Source organism: Leucoraja erinacea, chromosome 4 (genome assembly GCF_028641065.1).
Source record: "Leucoraja erinacea ecotype New England chromosome 4, Leri_hhj_1, whole genome shotgun sequence".
Taxonomy (NCBI): domain Eukaryota; kingdom Metazoa; phylum Chordata; class Chondrichthyes; order Rajiformes; family Rajidae; genus Leucoraja; species Leucoraja erinaceus.
The window spans coordinates 87,711,694-87,732,142 of NC_073380.1; the positions used below are offsets into that span (position 1 = coordinate 87,711,694).

The 20,449-nt window shown below is 43.7% G+C and overlaps 1 protein-coding gene across 3 annotated transcripts in view; it reads right to left on the bottom strand.

The window, feature by feature from the left end:
- Positions 1-20,449, bottom strand: part of mbpa (myelin basic protein a) — a 156,306-nt gene that overhangs the window by 69,157 nt on the left and 66,700 nt on the right. For all 3 annotated transcript variants that reach the window (XM_055634755.1, XM_055634757.1, XM_055634756.1), the window contains one exon: positions 11,849-11,918. In XM_055634755.1, the coding sequence (XP_055490730.1) occupies positions 11,849-11,918 (70 nt within the window). The remainder of the gene's footprint in view (positions 1-11,848; positions 11,919-20,449) is intronic.

Here is a 20,449-nt window from a genome sequence, read left to right on the forward strand (position 1 = left end):
GGTCATTGACTCAAACAAATAACCATTTGTGTCTCCACAGATGCTGCCTGGCTTGCTGAGTGCTTCCAACATTTTTCAATTTAATTTCAGATGGACCACAAAGCCCACAGCCAGATTCATGCAGATAATAATCAATCACAAGGCCACATTTTCTATCTCATTTCCACCACATGCACCCTTTGTTTTTGGTGAACAAATCACCCAGCGCAAGCTACAGTGATCGAAATAACCAGTCTGCTCGTGTACCCAACTCTATAATGCTTCAATGGTACTTTATTGTAACAAGGACAGTGAAACACCTTTTTGCATATAATTCTGTAAAAATATCGCCATACATAAGCACAATCACAGTTTAGTACAAATGTATATGAATAGTGCACTGTGACAGTGTACAAGAGTCGCCATGTTTCTGATGTCATTTTTCATGATTCAAGTCTAAAGTTGTAATAAATGTTGAGCTCTTAACTTGGTCACAAAGGCCCATTGTCCTGGCGATGTTGCAGATTGCATCACAAGTATTTGTAAATTCCCCCCCCCCCCCCAAGGTCTGAGACTGTTCTCAACCCCAATCTGCTGGATAGACATTCCCCAAACCACTGCTCTGGAGATTCCCAACAAAGCCTTCCCCATCCTCACCTGCAATCAATCACAGTAGTCATCTCCATATTTGACCACTGATGACAATCTGAAACATTCCTTTAATACTCAGTTGCCACAGGATCACTTAAGACTCCAATAAGTGTGATAGTCTCTGCTAACTACTGTGCTCACTCATTTGCCTCAATGGTTATTTCCTTCCATTGGAGAGTGTGGATGTGGTCAGCTCAGTGAGGTATGGTCAGGTGCAAGCCAAGAATTATTTTCTTCAAATACAATACAGAAACAAAACACAAAACCTAGTTTTAAAATTATTGTTTCTCAGAGCTTTTCAGAGAGAGAAAAAACACTGATTGCTTTGTTGCCTTCAGGGAAGTTTGTGAAAACATTGATAAATCTTATTTGCATCCTCCCCCAATGTGCTGTCAAGGATGGGGCAGTTTTCTTGCAAAGGAAGACTTGTCAGGATTATTTTTTTAGAGCTGTGACAGGCAAGGGATGATTTAATCTGGTGCATAATATGGTGAAAGATCAAGATTAAGTGAATAAATCAAATCTATTTTCACACGACAGAGGGGGATAAGAGGATTGGCAGGGAGTTGGGGAGAAATTCATCCCTTATGGCATTCACTGCCAGAAAGGGTGGAAAAAGCAGATATCTCACCATAGAAACATAGAAATTAGGTGCAGGAGTAGGCCATTCGGCCCTTCGAGCCTGCACCGCCATTCAATATGATCATGGCTGATCATCCAACTCAGTATCCCGTACCTGCCTTCTCTCCATACCCTCTGATCGCCTTAGCCACAAGAGCCACATCTAACTCCCTCTTAAATATAGCCAATGAACTGGCCTCGACTACCCTCTGCGGCAGAGAGTTCCAGAGATTCACCACTCTCTGTGTGAAAAAAGGTTCTTCTCATCTCGGTTTTAAAGGATTTCCCCCTTATCCTTAAGCTGTGACCCCTTGTCCTGGACTTCCCCAACATCGGGAGCAATCTTCCTGCATCTAGCCTGTCCAACCCCTTAAGAATTTTGTAAGTAAAACCATATTCTGTTAGAAGCACAGGATACAGTATAACCTGCAGGGATAGAGTTAGAAATAAAGAAATGCAGATGCTGATTTGTACACCAAGTGTCACCTATCCATGTTCTCCAGAGATGCTGCTCGATTGCTGTTTCACCAGCACCGTGTCCTTTTGTAGGATGGAGATAAAACCATGAAGATGAGTAATGCCCCTGTCCCACTTAGGAAACCTGAACGGAAACCTCTGGAGACTTTGCGCCCCACCCAAGGTTTCCGTGCGGTTCCCGGAGGTTGCAGGTGGTTGCCGGAGGTTGCAGGTGGTGGAAGCTGGTAGGGAGACTGACAAAAACCCTCTCACCTTCCAAATCAGTTCTGCTGAGGATCAATACAATGCTTGTTGCAGAGCCACTGCCAATGTGCCAAAAGTGAAGAAAACCTTCAGAGATCTCCATGATGTGAATTCAGGGAATTCAGGGAAAAGATCACGAGCCAGAAAAATAAGAAGGTCAAAAAAAAAGACAGACTTATTCGGAGAACTTGCTTTGAGGAGGTTGGTGGGTGGAAACAGAGGTCTCCAGGGAGAATCCCAAAGTGTGGAAATCAAAAAGAAAACTCCAGATGCTGGGAATCTGAAATAACAAAAGAAAACGGTGGAAATGCTCAGCAAGCCAGGCAGCATCTGCGGAGAGTGAAGCAGAGTTGAGACTTTGTATTAGAACTGGGCCTGGGGGTCTGGCCATCAATTGTGGCAATGGGGTGGAGATGCACAGAAGGACAGAGTCAGGGGTCAGTGAGGTTGAGAGGATTAGACTCAGAGGATTGAAAGAAAGACTCAGAGGTTTTCGATTGTGAGCCACTGAAGAACATGGAACAGCTACATAATGAGGACAAGGGTGGTGGGTGGAGAGTCTGTGCAGAATTTTGAATAAGCTGGTGTTCTCCAAGAAATGAAAGCTGCACAATGGGACTCTGGAATTGAATGCAGACGAGATAAAAATAAAATGTTGGAACAATAAACACATTACATTGTAGATGGCTGCAAGGCTACATAAAAACATTGAATAGAGCAGGATTAGGCTGTTGAATCTGCTTCCCATCCAATATCATCATCGCTGATCTTTCGTCTCAACACTATATTTCTGTACTCTTCCCAAGCTCCTTTATGTCGTACCTAGAAACCTTTGTCTTTCTTAAACTATATATTGTAACCTGGCTTCCAGAGCCTTCAATGGGAGAGATTCATGGATCCGCCCCCCTCGTGAAGAGCTCTTCTCATTTAATTCCTAAATGGATCCCGAGACCTCCGTTTGAGGCCCCCACAAGTCAGTACCCCCGGACTGGGGAGGCCTCCTCTCTACTTTCACACTGTCAAACACCTGCAGAACTTTACATTTTAATGATAGTCTCTGTTCCAATCCTAAACTTGAGTTTGAACCTACTCTAACTACTAGCCTCGTCATTCCAACCTTCAGTTCATTCAATAATCATAACATCCTCTATTCCTAGAGCCACTTCAGATTTCAATAATGTCTTATGACTGTAAATAATTGAATTTAGCCACGAGGCAGGAAGAGTTGATATGAATTGAGAAGCACAGGGCAGGAGATGGCAAAGATAACTGATCTAAGAAGATTATGCACACATAAAAGAGCTGTGATTCCCCTCCCCTCCAAGTTAATCATTCCCTCTGAATTATTAACTTGGAGGCTTGGTGGGAGTGGGGAAATCACAGCTCTTCTATGCCTGAATACCAAACCAGCAGCCCTGTAACCTTAAAGCACTGGATAGTTTCACCATGTGGAATCCATGCTCGAGACCAACAAAAGCAATAGTTGCAAAACAGGGGGCTTTTTCTGTTTTGCATCAACTGTCTTGGAAATGAGAGACGGGAAGGATGGATTAATTCCACATGATCTCCTAAGATGATCGTGCAGGGATGCCAGGAGAAGCAGGGAGATCTGGACTTCAATTGGACTGGGAGGTCACCCTGACTTGCTCCAACAATTGTTGAGATCACAACTCAACATCAACTCATCTTATCCATTGTCGCCCCATATCTTTCAGTGCTTTGACGCAGTCTATGCATGGTTTCTCCGACGTAATAAGTGATATTTCAGTTGTCCAGACGCCATCTATTTTTGCAGCATGTTTTGATTATGTTGACCTCCAAGTGTGTGCAAACAGATTGATAGTTATTCCAGAATCTCGAAGGATAACTTGTGTTCGCATGCTTGGCTCCCACACCCTCAAGTATAAATAATCTGACTGAAATGTTGAAAATGCAAGAAGGCCTCCATGGGAACAGTACAGACATTTGGGGGAATCAAGAATGATGGGGCAGACTAGAGGAAATTAAGTCAGGTCATACATTAAACGCAGAGCTGAGGAGTGTTGAGGTTTGAAGATCTCTCTAACAGAAGACAGTGGAAGTTGAGTAAAGGCTACAAGTTGCATGCTCACATTTACTCAACTTCCACGTTAGAACACAAGAAAATATGAGCAGGAGTAGGCCATCTGGCCCCTCGAGCCTGTCCCACCATTCATTATGTTTATTCCAGATCCATTTCCTCCCTTAATTCTTCTTCAGTGCCACATTTCCAAAACCCTCCGCTCCACAGATATTTTCCCAATTCCATTTTAAGAATGTCTAATGATCTGTCCTCCACCAATCTCAGCCATACGTAATCCAGAGTTTCAACACCCCCGGAAAGGACAATAGCAGTTCAAAAGAGAATCTTTAGCACCTGCCCGAGGGGGATGGTGGGGGCAGATACTGAATACTTAAGTAGTATCTGGAGGAGCGCTGGAATTGTCAAGGCATAAAAGGATATGGACAAAGTTCCAGTAAAATCTGGAGGTGGCGATCAGCCATGATTGAATGGCGGAGTGGACTCAATGGGCCTAATGGCCTACAGTAATTCTACTATAACTTGTGAACGTGATTAGAATAAAAAAGTAATTGATGTGAAAAATCAAATTTGATGATAAAGATCGACTACCTGAATCCTAACATGCATTGCCTAATAGCCTCTGTCCAGGCTCGTTCATCTACATTGGATCGCAGTTAAGCCTCATCCACCATTTCAAACTCTTCATTCTTGTTTTCAAATCCCTCAGTGGCTCAGCCGCCCACTGAACTCTTGCCCTAAAAGCCACACACGATCCTGTTTTCCTCAAATTCCAGCCTCCTGATCATCCGCAAATTTAAAATCACTCCACCACTTGGAGCCACAACGTTTGCTGTCAAGACCCTAAGCCGAAGAATACTCTTGAACCTCTTTTTTCCTTCAAAGACACTCCTTTAAATATAAATACTTGATCTTTTTTTTTGTCACCATCGCCATTATTCCAGCATCGCCATTATTGGTGCCATATTTTCCCGATGAACATTTAAGTGAAACCTTGAGTTGATTTGCCCAGTAAAGGAGATAAATAAAAGTTAGCTCTTTCTCTAATAACATTAAGGGTTAAAATAACTTTTAATTTCCCTTCGGTGCACTGATTGCTTCTCCCTTTAACTATACAAAACACAAAATTGGTGACAACATCACACAAGATTAACCTGCAAACTAGTGAATGCTAACTCACAGGCCACACATTTGGTGCAAAGAATGTGACAGGATCACACCTCCGCATTCCTGGCTAAGAACATCGAGAAGTGTAATTACAAATTGATGCAACTGCTCTCTCCCACAAGTGTAGCAAGGCCTAACTGTACCTAAAGTAATGGGGGCTGGGTGTCTATACAGGATAGGATGTGTGGTCCACGAGTCCAGCTGGTTGAGCCACTGCCTCACAGCACCAGAGACCTGGGTCTGCTCCTGACCTTGGGTGCTGTCTTTGTGGTGTTTCTCCTCATAATGCCCCTGTCCCACTTACGAAACCTGAACGGAAACCTCTGGAGACTTTGCGCCCCACCCAAGGTTTCCGTGCGGTTCCTGGAGGTTGCAGGTGCTTGCCAGGTGCAGGTAGTGGAAGCAGGTAGGGAGACTGACAAAAACCTTCGGGAACCGCACGGAAACCTTGGGTGGGGCGCAAAGTCACCAGAGGTTTCCGTTCAGGTTTCCTAAGAGGGACAGGGGCTAAACAGTGCAAATTCCCTCTATAATGGTTTTTCTCTGTGACTCATAGACTCAATGTAGAGAATGGCTTCCTATAGATAGATAGATAGATAGATAGATAGATAGATAGATAGATAGCCTTTTATTGCCTTTTATGTTGAAAAGAAATAGGAAATAAGGAGGCTGTAGGTACAAGTGACTCGAGCTCAAAGATCTAAGCAGACACGCCAATGCAGTCCTGAAAGAGTGACACATTGCCGGCGGTATTATTTCCTTGCAAAGAGATTAAACTAAGTTTATAACATTTTCCAGGGTGGTACTCTGAAGATAAGATGAGGTATCTTATTCTACATTTACCCCTCAATCAACATTATTAAAACAGGCCAACCAACCAATATTGTATTGGAGCTAGAAGATAGACAATCTGAAGAAGGGTCTCAACCCGAAACGCTACCCATTCCTTCTCTCCAAAGATGCTGTCTGTCCCGCTGAGTGACTCCAGCATTTAGTGTCTATCTTCGGTGTAAACCAGCATCTGCAGTTCCTTCCTACACATTCGTATTGAAGCCAACTGTGTAAATATTGGCTGCTGTGGTTCCAATGTCATTACACCAAGTGCATGTTTAAGTGCTTTAACAGATGTTTTCAGTCTGTAAAGGGCATTATTAAAATGCTAGTCTGTCCACTAACAGGCAGAAAGAACATCCTTGGTTATGAGCTCAATACAACAAACAGCTTAAGATATTTTTAGTTAACACAAGTTGGCAGAAAAGAGGAACGTTTAAGATCCAACTTTCCAGCTATAGTAGAGACAGAAATCACCAAGGAGAACGTGGGTGTGAATGAAGTCCAGAAAGTAAAGATTTTTTATTGATATTGAGCCAATTTATCATTGTCATGTGTACTCTGATGTACTGAGAAGGTTAGTTTTGCATGTTGTCCAGGCAAGTTATCCCACACTTAGTACATCATGTAGTGCAAAAGAGAAAATAAACAAAATATAATTTTACAGCTACAGAGATAGTGCAGGCTAAAAAAAGTGCAGCAGCTGTAATAAAGTAGATTGGAAAATCAGGAAGAGATCCTAGACGTATGTGAGGTCTGTTCAAGAGTCTAATAACAGCAGGGAAGAAGCTGTTCGAAAATTCAAAATTCCCAAAATTCCCAACGTCTCTTTGCTTTTTGCAGAGTAATAGTATGGAACAGGCCCTTCGGCCCATAGATGAAAGGATTAAAAGTAACATTAGCAAATTTGCATATGACACAAAGCTGGGTGGCACGGTGAACTGCGAGGAGGATGCTATGAGGATGCAGGATGACTTGGACAGGTTGGGTGAGTGGCAGATGCAGTTTAATGTGGATAAATGTGAGGTTATCCAATTTCGTGGCAAAAACAGGAAGGCAGATTATTATCTAAATGGTGTCAAGTTGGAAAAAGGGGAAGAACAAGAGATCTGGGGATCCTTGTTCATCAGTCTCTGAAAGTAGGCATGCTGGTACAGCAGGCAGTGAAGAAAGTGAATGGCATGTTGGCCTTCATAACAAGAGGAGTTGAGTATAGGAGCAAAGTCCAGTCATACAGGGCCTTAGTGAGACCGCACCTGGAGTATTGTGTGCAGTTTTGGTCTCCAAATTTGAGAAAGGACATTCTTGCTAATGAGGGAGTGCAGCGTTGAGAAGCCAATAGGTGCGGATTGGTGGATTGAGGCAGGTGAATTAGTACGTGTTGGTTGGAGTAGGTAAAATTGTGAGGGGAGATGTCAGTACGGGAAGGATGGGGAGGATCAGTACAGGATGAATGGGGGTAGACTAAAATGCTGGAGAAATTTAGCGGGTGAGGCAGCATTTATGGAGCTAAGGAAATATGCAATGTTTCGGGTCAAGACTCTTCTTCAAACTGTTCCTCCCATTCTTCTTGAATGGGGGGGGGGGGATCAATACAGGATGGATTGGTGGGGGGGCGGGGGGGGTCAGCACAGGATGAATGGGGGGAGGGGGGTCAGGACTGTGGTTCAGAGGGTCTGTGCAGGATGAATGGGAAATCACTACAGGATGAATGGGAAATCACTACAGGATGAATGGGGGATCAGTACCGGATGAATGAGGGGATCAGTACAGGATGCATGAGGGGTTCAGTATAGGATGAATGGGGGATCACTACAGGATGGATGGAGGGGGATTGATGCAGCAGGGTAAATGGAGTCAGTGCGGGATGAATGGGAGGATCAGTGCAGTATGAATGGGGGGAGAAGTGCAGGATGGATAGGAAGGGGGGTCTGTACAGGATGAATTGGGGGACCAGTGTAGGATTGGTGGGACGGGGGGGGGGGGGGGGGGGGGGGGGCTGGGCAGGAGATTCAATGCAAGGTGGGTAGGGTGATGAATAGATTGGGGGAGGGGGGGGGTAGATGGGGAGGGGAGGACATGGGATGTCAGTGAGGACTGAATTGAGGAGGAGGGATTGGGGATCAGTGCGGGATTGAGAGGAGGGGTCCCAGGATAAGAGGGGTGGAGGGGGGCGTACAAGAGAGAGAGAGAGAGAGAGAGAGAGAGAGGGTGGGGTGGAAGGTGCAGAGGAGGTGGGGAGGAAGGAAGGTCAGCGCTCCTGGGACAACATCGCCCCGTTGCCTTGGCCGTCCCTGTCCAACCCCAATCTGCCGCCGCCTCCACGCCACCGCCAGCCGACAGGAAGGTGCGGGGCCGAGCGGTGCAGCTCAAAGATCCTATAGCTATAGGATCTGTCGTGCAGCTGCTTCAGACGGCAGAAGGAGGCTTCCGCCTCCGTCTCCCTCTCCTCCCTCCTCCCAACCTCGGCGTGCGGGAGGGGTTGTGAAAGCACCGTTGGCGGATTTGCAAGCAGCCGCCGTTATCAGGGAGATAGCGGCCGCAAATCCGCCAACGGCGCTTTCACAACCCCTTCCCGCACGCCGAGGCAGGGAGGAGGGAGAGAGGGAGGTTCTTTCCGCCGGGCGGGGTGTGGGAGGAGGAGGCGATGGAGCCGCTATCGCGGCCGCTGTTGCCGCTGTTCGGGGCCCGTCATTCGCTTTGACCCTTCGTCACCACGCACCTAGTATCTTTGCCCCACAATCAAAGATATTAGACGAATACAGCCGCCGCCGCCGACACGAAACGTCACGTTCCTATTCTCCAGAGATGCTGCCTGACCCGCGGAGTTACTCCAGTTTTTTGTATCTATCGGTATAAACCAGTATTTGATTGCCAAGCCGGGCAAAACGAGTCAGCATTTAGGTTGCCCGGCGGCACTTAGATTATCCGAATTTGGACTACTTCAAATGTGATAATATACAGAACAATCCTAGTGGGAAAGTAGTGGGCAGAAAGGGATGTCATGTGTGGTTTGAAGAGCAAAAACCTGTAGTTTACAATGCCAACATTGAAAAGTTGAGGTAAAACAAGGTGTACAGCGTTGCTTATTCGTTACAATCTGAGGAGTATGATGATGCTACTGATTATGATATGCCAATGTACCAGCTAGCAACTGATCTTCTCCATAAAGACTTGGTCTATTGCTAGAAATTGTAATTTATTTACTTATAACTTACAGCATATAATACAATAATATTAAAGTTCTGATCTTGAGAATGTCACATTTTTTAATTTTCAAGGCAGTCTATTTCCGTCACATCGATCAATTTTGTAATTAGCTACAATTAGGTAATTAACTAATTATATGCTTTAATTTCAGGTCATCCAATTAAGATGTTTCATATTTGTTTCAGAATGCTTCAATCTTTAATAACTGAAATTTTCATTCAGTTCTCTTAATTTTTTATGAAAGTTACTGGCTTTTGACTGTCCTCGATCACAGCTTTTGTGTTAAGTCAATGGAAAAGCAATAGGGAACAAGATGCTAATTTCCGAATATGAAAATGGCCATAACTTTTTAATACTGAAGATATGAAAGTGAATTAGGTATCAAATTAAAGTTATTTTTATCCTTTATCTGATGGGATAAATTACAGGCTTGATTTTTTTTTTAAATCTAAATATTGTAACATTCCTAGTCAATAGTCTGGCCATCAAGCACTCATTTACATTAATTAAATTTCATCCCCCCACACAATGAAAATGCAACAATCTGGAGCAAAATTCTGAATTATAGTGAAAATGAGCATGGCACAGCTGTGCATGGTATGCTCCTGAAATACAGAACCGAAAGGTAAACAGGCAAGTTAGGCAGCTTCCTTATTGAAAGAGGAACTGTAAGTGCATGGTCTCAGCAGCCTGAATGGCCTGTTAGGGGAATGAGATTATTTGCCGATTAAAAAAAGACAGAGTGTGCCGGAGGAGAGTGGAAGTAGGGAAGTATTATTGAAATTGGAAAGTTCAAGCATCTTAAGCCAAATATGAGGTGCTGTTTAATTTTGTGGCTGGCCTCTGGCAATGGATTGGCAAATACATTGGTATTGGCATGTTCTCACCTCACGGTGGAGAACCACTGAGCCTTTCCTTCAGCCCAGCGAAAGCATAAAGTCGTGCAGCACAGAGGTAGGCCCTTCGGCCCAAGATACCACATCTAAGCTCATCCCATTTGTCCATCTTTGACCCATATCCTGCAAGTGCTGCTTATTATGTATTCCCGATCTTCCAATCTACCCCATTGCAACTTTTTTTTCACCTGCACTTTCTCTGCAACACTGTATTCTGCATTGTTTATTATCTCTTTTGCACTACCTGATTGTACTCGTGCATGGTACAATTTGCCTGGATACCACGCGAAAAAAACCCAAGGCTTTCACTGTACCTCAGACACGGGACAATGATAAGCCAAAACTAGTACATAATCAGTGCTGTCTACAGCTGTTTGGTCTTCCCATTTCGGCTACAGCATTTCCTATTTTACTGGAGTAAGTAGTGAGTATTTTGTTGGCTGAAAAGTGGACTGCAATCTTTCCTGCGTGAGAGATATTTCACTTTCACAATAAAGTAGCTCCAAAATGGGCAGTGTGGCAGTCTCAATGTTGGCAGTACCCTCTGTGCAATAGTGAGATTGAAAGTTATAGAAGCAGAGACTTCTGTATATACTCAGTGGATCAGGTAGCATTGTAGAGAGACGGAGAAGGTGCCCTGGGCACAACACAATTGAAGCCCTGAAAAGAGAACCATTCGTCTTCCAATTCCTGCACTGTTTTGATTTGTAGCACAGCAGAAATTTCATTCAGAAGGAAAAGTACCTTGCTGAAAGTACAGGTGTTTTCAAGCTGTGAGCTGGTGCAGGAGGAGAGACAGGATGGCAAACACCACAGCTTGGCAACACCCCCTCTGCTGTGACCACCCAAACGCCCAACAGCCTTCGCAAAGCAGCCACTTAATCCCTGGATACGTGCTGTGGTTGCATATTCCTGATACCTGGGTAGCTTCAGTCTGATCAATAACATCTTCCCACAACATCAAATGACAAATAATAAAACAGCACGAGAATGATCTTTGCGCTCTTCATTCTCAGACTGCTCTGCATGTCCAAGGACCACACCGTGGCTCCGAGCTTCACATTCTCACCATTACTGCCCATGGCAGTCAGCTCCACTCTCACTATTACTCCTTCTGACATTCAACTCCACAATCTCACTGTTACTCCCTGTGATAGTTAACTCTACTCTCACTATTACTCCTGACAGTAAGCTCCACTCTCACCGTTGACAGTCAGTTGCACATTCTTTACGCTTCGTGACTGAATTTAGGAGGTTAAAATGGACTAGTTCCTGATGAAAAGCTACCATGGTGGAGCAGGTTGCCACCTCTTTAGGATTGCCCTCCTGGACCATGAACGACATAACCACCATCAGCTCTGCCCAATTAAATACTTTCCCCAAGGTACCAATATTTGTACATGGGAAAAGTCACCATTTTGCAATGGAAATCCCTCTGCACAGTTCCCTTGGTTCCATGTCCTAGTGATTTATGCCCAACCTCTGGTGAACCCCAGACTATCCTGGAGCCTTGTCAACACTGGCTGTGGGTGGAGCCCAGCAGGTTACCAATGACTTGGGAGTCAATGTAACAAAGAACATTGATCCCAAATTCATCCTCACCAACAATTGAGCAGCAAGATAGGCAAGCTCCATTGATTCTTCCTTATAGCTTATAAATGGACTGATGATTCGATTTGCGGAAGTGTTTTAACAAATCTAATTGTGAACATACCAAACACCTCGTTGTCTTCTGGATGGTCCGACTTCATGGCTTGATCTTTAGTCTTCGAGGATGTACAAGACTGAAAAACAGAATAAACATTTTAAGAAGCAAAGTCATTGGTTGAGAATCCTCCTGGAAAATATGACGGGTTCTCACACTGTGAAGAGAAGGGCACCTCAATGCACCATAAAACATCAGATAAAAGATAAAGGGTTACTTATAATGATGAAACAAGGAACTGCAGATGCTGGTTTACAAAAGAAAACGCAAAGTGCTGGAGTGTACCACTCTATTGCTTTTTTTTTAAATTGCTGTTTTTTTCCCTTTTTCCTTCCGCCCACAATATGTGATTCTGTTCCATTCTGTTTGTAGTTTGTTTGTTTGTTTGTCTTTTTGCACAAAGTCCGCGAGCATTGGCACTTTTCATTTCACTGCACATCTCGTATGTGTATGTGACGAATAAACTTGACTTGACTTGACTCAATGGTCAGGTTGAATCTCTAGAACATATGGATAGGTGCTGTTTCAGGTTGGTACCCTTCATCAGATTGATTGTAGAGTGGGGGAGTTGGTACCAGTCTCTCCCTCTGCCAATCAAGATCCCCTTTCACCAGTACCCACCCATCACTTGCCAGGCTTTGTCTCGCCCCAAAAACACGAACTATTTTAGAGTAACTCAGTAGGTCAGGCAGCATCTCTGGAGAACATGGATAGGTGACATTTCAGATAAGACCCTTCTTCAGATCTGCCCCACCTCTTTTCCAGCTTTTCCCCCGCTATACCAATCAGTTTGAAGAAGGGTCCCGCCCAAATACATCACCTACCCATGTCTTCCAGAGATGCTGCCTGACCTGCTGAGTTACTCCAGCACTTTCTCACTCTCACAGCCAAATCATATTCAGGCTGATTTGTTTTTCACATCACATCTGGGGAAAAAGACTGGGATGGATGCTTATACACATCATCCAAATCATCACTCTCTTACTGAATTCTGCTGGAAAATGTCTCCAACTTTAATTGGGGGCATTGCTGCAGTTTAGACTGGTATTCAACCTTCAACCATCAGCCTCTTGAACAGCACTGTAGAACCCTAACCACAAACCTACCTCAACACCCCATCTACGAAGGACTTTGTTTAGGTTGCACTACATACAAATATATGGTAATCAGTAAGTACGATTGATGGTTTGCATTATTGTGGTCTGGTTACTTAGTATCACTGTTAATTTATTGGATTATTATAACCATATATTTATTTGTTGTGTTGTTACACTACTATGCCTGTAAAGCTGCAACAATTAAGAATTTCAGTGTTCCATCCCCGGTCATTATGACAATTAAACACTCTTGATTCCTTGGTAGGGACTTCTGATGATGATGATGATAATGCTTTAATACTTTATTGATCCCCTCAGGGAAATTTAGATGTCCAGTAGCCAACACAGTCAGAACGAAAGCAGACAAAAACTACATAAAATAAAATATGGACAGTATATGAAAGCAATAAATACTTAAAAAGACCCAATAAATAACTATTAAAAATGCAAAAGATCCCCATGCAGCTTAGCGGTCAGTTTTATAAAATCTAATGGCTGCAGGGGTGAAGGATCGCCTGAACCGCTCCGTTCTACAGCGCAGGGAGAGGAGTCGGTTACTGTTCCCCTTTGACCCTCCAGAATTTCATGGAGTGGGTGACCGGAGTTGTTGAGGATGTTCTAGGTTCCCAATGATGAATGGCTCCCCACAGGCCAGCTTCAAGACTTAGACCCAGTTATGGCGAAGAATATATCAGCAGAAAGAATTGACGCTCTTCAAGCATGTTGGTGGCCTGCCCACAATAAAGTTGCAGTTTAATATCTCATTTTATATTAAAATGTTCCAATTCGGCTTTTATTCCTGTAGGAATAAGAATCGAGATGGGAACCTGGGTAACCTAATTTCCAAAATAATTCTCATTACTGCTATTAATAAAACTATTCAAAACTCCCTCAAGACACCTTACCTCATTATGCCTGTAATGTCTGTTATGCCCTTACCTCAACAAGAAACAGAGATAACCTTTGCAGAACATGAACACATTTGAAGGACCATGCTTTAAAAAACAAATGGAGGTCGATTTAGTATTTTGCTTCAGCAATAATCTTTTAAACGTACTTCTCAGGTCAGTCCGATAGAGTTTAGAGTATCTGAATAAGCACAAGCTATGAAATGTACTCCTAACCTTCTCATATTTGTATTAGCATTGTTTAAAATTTGATCTGCTGAAATATGTAACAGATTACATGGAATCAACACTGCCGCCTGCATTTGCAAGCCTGAAAAGATGTGAGAAAACACTATATTTTAAAACAGAGAACCACTTTCAATTCTACTCCAGAACAGAAGTATCTGCAGCAATCTCGAGCTTGCTCCAAAGTCCAGCTTCATCTTTGCCAACATCTATTGCCATGTTGTTGCATGTGCACTGATATGACATTGAGTTGATGAAAGTTACACAGAGATAGCCAACACAGCAAGCTCGGAAAGCTAGAAAAGGCTGCCACCCAGTGCTTTGGCAAGTAACTTGATTTGAAAGCTTTGAGCAAAGGGTAATCACTCGCTTCTGGGTTCCACGTCACACACTGCTGCCCACAGGAACATAAGCTGACAGCTGGCAGCCTTGTCCTTGCCTTGCAGTCGGAGAGTTTAGTGCAGCACAGTGGCAGAGTTGGTACCCGGATTTGATCCTGACTGCGGCTGCTGTGTGTACGGAGTTTGTAGGTTCTCCCCGTGATCGTGTGGGATTCCTCCAGGTGCTCCAGTTTCCTCCAACACTCAAAAGACATGCAGCGTTGTAGGTTAGCTTTGGTTAATTGTGAAATTCTCCTTAGTGTATAGGATAGTGTTAGTCTATGGGGTGATCACTGGTTGGCACAGACTCGGTGGGTAGAAGGGGAGTGTTATCTCCAAAAGTCTAAAAGGTATGCAATAGGTCATGAAATGAGTATCCAGATTATTCTGAATGCACTATTAACAAAACACTTTAATTGCCATGGCATAGAAAACTATGGACCAAGTTATTTCAGAGAACTGCAGAGGTAGATGTAAAAGTCTGGGGAGAGGGAACTCTGGTAATGGGACAGCAAGTTTGAGGTTTTCCAAAGCAAGTTAGCAAGAGTACAGGTACAGAATGTCTCGATTAAGGTGAAGGGAAAGGCTGGCAAGTTAGGAAATCTGGCTGGCGAGAAATATTGACGCCCTAGTGAGGAAAATAAATGAGGCACATTTAGGCACGTCAGACTTGGACAGTCAGGATCAAACAAATCTCTCTGGGAGTATAAGTGTTGCAGTGCACTTAAGAAACCAATCAGGAGGGCAAAAAGAGAACTTGAAATGCAGCTGGCAGGCAAGGTAAAGGAAAATCTAAAGATATTCTGCAAGTATCTACCTATATTACTAAAAGTCTCATCTTGACCACTTCTTGTTTGCGCTGTATATTGATTTTAGATAAAACGCTACCCTATATCGCTATGATTTTTGGCCATCTTACACAGTCCTCCTCCGCTGAAGCAGCCCCGAGGATTTTTCCAATCGAGGTCAGCTGATTGGTCCTGTTTCCTGTCAATCACCACGATGAAGGTAACACCGCTTCCGGGGGGTGGGGGCAGGACTATAAAACCCCGGATGCCTGGACGTGAGTCAATCACTCGGGAAGATCGCGAGGGAGAGGCCACGACTGATTCTAAGCTGTGAATCAACTGAACTGTGAGTCTGCAATGTACTTCCAATAAATGATTTGCTACCATTAATGAAAATGCAATGAGCTGTTTGGCCAGCCCTGTCCTTGAAACTACAATGGAAATAGAAATGAAATGAAAATGCAATAAGTTGTTTGGCCTGCCCTGTGCTTGAAACTGCAATGGAAATGGAAATGGAAATAAAATTACATTGCAATGAGTTGTTTGGTCTGCCCTGTGCTTGAAACTGCAATGGAAATGGAAATGAAATCAAAATGCCATGAGCTGTTTGGCCTGCCCTGTGCTTGAAATTGAAATGAAATGGAGTTGTTTGGCCTGCCTGAAACCACTAATTTTGGCCCACAAGGCCCCTATTAGCGGAGAGACCAGTCCTTTTTGCCCCAAATGCCCTTATTAGCCCATGAGGTGCATTTTGGCCCAAAAGGCCTGTGCCAGGCCAGGAAAAGTCCAGAAAAAGTGCCTCACTGAGATTTCACTCAGATTTTTATTTTTTATTTTTATTATTTTTTTTTTTTTTAAAGAGCCCCTTCAGCCCATCAGGCCTGTAGTAGCCCAGGAGTCCCTTCGGCCCATCAGCAAGTATTCCCCTGCAAGTATTAAACCTCGCCCCAGTATTTTTCTCCCTCCCTTCATTGGCTCCCTGTGAGATCCAGGCCAGGATAGACTTTCCTCCTTCATTGATGTGATCTGCAGAAAAAGATGAAAAATGTCTAAAATTGATTCTCCACCCTCTCTCCCTTCTCTCGCTCTCTGAGTCTCTTGCCTGTTTTGGGCAGAATTTCTGGCAGTTTCTGAGCTGCCAGCCCACCAGCCCTGAGTAACTGAGCTGCCAGCCCACCAGCCCTGAGTGACTGCCAGCCCACCAGGCCTGAGTGACTGCCAGCCCACCAGGCCTGAGTGACTGAGATGCCAGCCCACCAGGCCTGAGTGACTGAGCTGCCAGCCCAAGAATCCATTCAGCCAACAATGTACATACTAGCCCTCTGGAAAACAGTCCCTTCAGCCCACAGCACCCATACGAGCACTCCAGAAAGCTCCCCCCCCCCCCCAACACCACCACCAATATTAGAGGTGGAATATTGCATTGGGGGACCAGCCCTCCCGAGTGAACATGGGACCCAACGTTTCCCACTTAGTCTAGTATTTATTATAGGAAAAGGATGTTGAGGTAAATGATATGTCCCCTTAAAGATCAGCATGGCTGCCTTTGTGTACACCCATAAGAGATGGGGAGATGACGTACTGACCCTTAGGAGGAGATGACCATTACTTAAGAAAGTAATTGATATATCAGTGAGGGCCAGCCAGGGAACTACAGGCCAATCCAGGTGTCAGTGAGGGCAAGACAGTGACCTACAGACCAGTCCTGGTGTCAGTGGAGGGCCAGTTGTTGGAGGGAATTCTTAAGGACTGTATCTACCAGCATTTGGATACACACAAAAGATTTTTTCTTAAAAACACTAAAGGTGTACATAAGATACAATCTCTGAGTATTTTTGCTAATTTCTTGCACCAATTAACTTAGATTTTATTGCCACCAGTTCACTCTCTTTTCAAATGTTAAATAGGTGCTCAATATAGGTATGTTACAAAACGTACCTGAATCGTGGCTGAGCATCTGCCCCTCCCCTTGTGTGTGATTTTGGAGCTGTTTGGAGGGGGCGGGTTTAAAACCCGATTTTTACTAGGCTGTTCCAATCGCAGATGTTCAGCCTAGTAAATCATTAACGGAGAATCGCTGCAAGACCCGGTCCCAAAAGCTATTATTAGTTTTATAGGCCTCGAAGAGTAGATATAATAAATTTAAAAGCTCTCGTTCATTCCGCAAGCTCTGGCAGCCCCAGGGTTTTATAAAGCAAACAATTAAAGGTATGTACCTTATTTTTACATTAAATGGGGCATGTATATAACCCTATAATTATAATTTTCTATAGCGAGTAGCTCATTTTGGGCTTTTTATATCCCCCAGTATTTTTCTCGGCATTTGAGGGCACTAATCCAGCGCGCTGTCAACATTCTAAACCTGCGCGTTCCACATGAACCCACTAGAAAGCCGATTTAAATGGGCATTTATTTACAGCAATTGACCACTAAATTCCTTCCATTTGGCCTATAAATTAATGTAAATTAGATATAAAAATCATGTTATATTGTGAATTATTTGTGAATAATCTTTGGACACTTAGGCTATTTAAAAATGTTAATCTTTCCTTAAGAAATGTGCTTTTGACTATCTAAGATCACAGCTTTTTTGTAATGCCCATTGAAAATCAATAGGGAACAAGATGCTAATTTCCGAGTATGAAAATGGTCAGAACTTTTTTAATACTTGAGATATGAAAGTGAATTTGGTGTCAAATTAAACTTATTGTTATGCTTTATCTGATGGGATAAATTGCAGACTTGATTTTTTAAATCTCAAAATTTTGTAACATTGCTACTCAATATATCAACTTGATGGAAAGACATTGTAGCACTCCTTCAGTCCTATACCGGATCATTGGTTTAAATTTTTGCACATCTTTGGAGTGGGACTTCATAGAGTCATACTGCACCGAAACCGGTCTTACAGCCAACTACGCACAATATTCCGTACAGTCTGACCAACGACTCGTGCAGTTACAACATGTTCCAACATCCATCTACTGATGCACATCATATAGTGCCAAAACATGCTCCAATCTCCCGAAACGTTGTGTGAAATCAGGCAAAACTGAAAAGAGCAAAGTTAACGCCATGAGATTTCAACCACACGACAAGATTGGAGCTGGGATCTTTCTTCATGGGGTCTTTATGCAGAGTATGCAGAGTATGCAGCAGCTGTATTGCCTGCAGATAGATTTTAAAGGGCTTTTACCCTGGACCTGCTACAAAACATTGCTTTAATATACTCATTCAAGGGATGTGGACTTCGCAGGCAGAGCTAGACTTAATTGCTCTTCTCCAGTTGACATTAATAAGCTGGTGGTGAGCAACCTTGTTGAACCGCTGCATGGCTTAAAAAATCCAGGATATTTAACCTAGCGACAGTGAAAGAATAGTTATATATTTCCACATCAGGAGGGCAAATTCCAAATGGTTGTGTTCCCCATGCTTTTGACCACTTTTAACCCAGAGTCGCCCCTCCACCCCCATCTCAAACAGTTCCGGGTCCGCCACGATATAAAGCTTTTACCTTCTCCCTGTTAATAATGATCTATTCCACATTTTCCTTGATCCTGATTCCCTTTGCCCTGTTTTCACACCTTAGACTTCGTTTTCTATGTACCTCAATCTTCCCTGAAATCAGTCTGGAGAAGGGTCTCGACCCGAAACATCGCCCATTCCTTCTCTCCAGAGATGCTGTCTGTCCCACTGAGTTACACCAGCATTTTGTGTCTACCTTTGGTTTAAACCAGCATCTACAGTTCCTTCCTACATCTTTTGCTACCCTTGTCCTTCTAGCTGGTAGAGGTAATTAGTTTAGAAAATACGTTCTAAGGAGCCTTGGTGCCTTGCTGAAGTGCATTCTATAATTGTTACAAACTGCTGCTGGTGTACCAATGTAGTTTGAAATGTCCGTATTTCCTCTCAGGACCAACCAAGTCTATGCCAGCCCACCAAGAAATCCCATTCCCTCAGTAATTTCTCTTGTGACCTATTCTTGCCACGTTCCAATCAACTCCTCCCTGATTCCATCACTCTCCTACACACTTTGGGGCAATTTGGGGCACAAATTGGGGCAATTTGTCATGGCTAATTAATCTCTGGGATGTGGGAGGAAACTGGAGCCACCAGGGGAAAACCCACTCATCCACGAGGTGAAATTCACACAGATTGCACCCGATGTCAGGATTAAACCTGAATTGCTAGAGCGGAGAGAAAAAAAAAGAATAGATATCTTGAACATTAAGGCTTGTGATCTCTCAGCGGAAAAGAGATAAATTTGGATAAAATGCATTTAACAATTCTTTAGTAATTTGTCAGTTTCTTTGTTAAACAAAATTAAGGCACATGTTGCAAACAAAAGCGCTTGAACCATTGGTTGGGAAGAAAGCCAAACTGTAAGAAAGACGACTGTGCTGCTGCCCTCTGAATGTTCAACAGATTTTCCCTCTGATTTTGTGTGCATGGCTTATAATAGAAATCTGACTTTTGGTCTGTGTGATATTAGACCTGTTGGGAAATTGGCCCAGACACTTCAGGGCAGACAAGCTTACAGTGGCTGATATTTTTCAGCATTAGTCAGATGCTGCAAACATGATGTCACTGCTTTCACAGCCCATCTTTTCTCAACTGCTGGCAGAAGTGGGACTTTCTGGGGAAATCTACAGCCCTCAGTAGATATTCAGAGAAACCAGGAACATGTCACGTGGGAATAGGCAACGAGGCACCAAAGTGTCCAATCACACTGACATCTCTATGCACAGAGCATTTTCCAACCTCACAATTATGGAAATAACACCATTGTTACTCCCTTCAGTATTTGCAGTCTTTTTGTGGCGATCCCATTCTTGCTCTCTGTCACTGCTGCTTCTGAATACATGTGAGAATCAAGACAGTTTATAACTGTACCGCTGCTAACAGAAAGACAAAGATTTTCTTCCCAGCCTCTAGGGGGTGTGAGAGGGCAGAATATCATGGTCAAACTACACCTGGTTATCCTTTCACCAGTCTGAAGAAGGGTCCAGACCCAAAACGACAGCTGCCTATCCTTCCATGAAGGTTTAAGAAGGAACTGCAGATGCTGGAAAATCGAAGGTACACAAAAAAGCTGGAGAATCTCAGCGGGTGCAGCAGCATCTATGGAGCAGAGGAAATAGGCAACGTCTGAAGAAGGGTTTCGGCCCAAAACGTTGCCTATTTCCTTCGCTCCATAGATGCTGCTGCACCC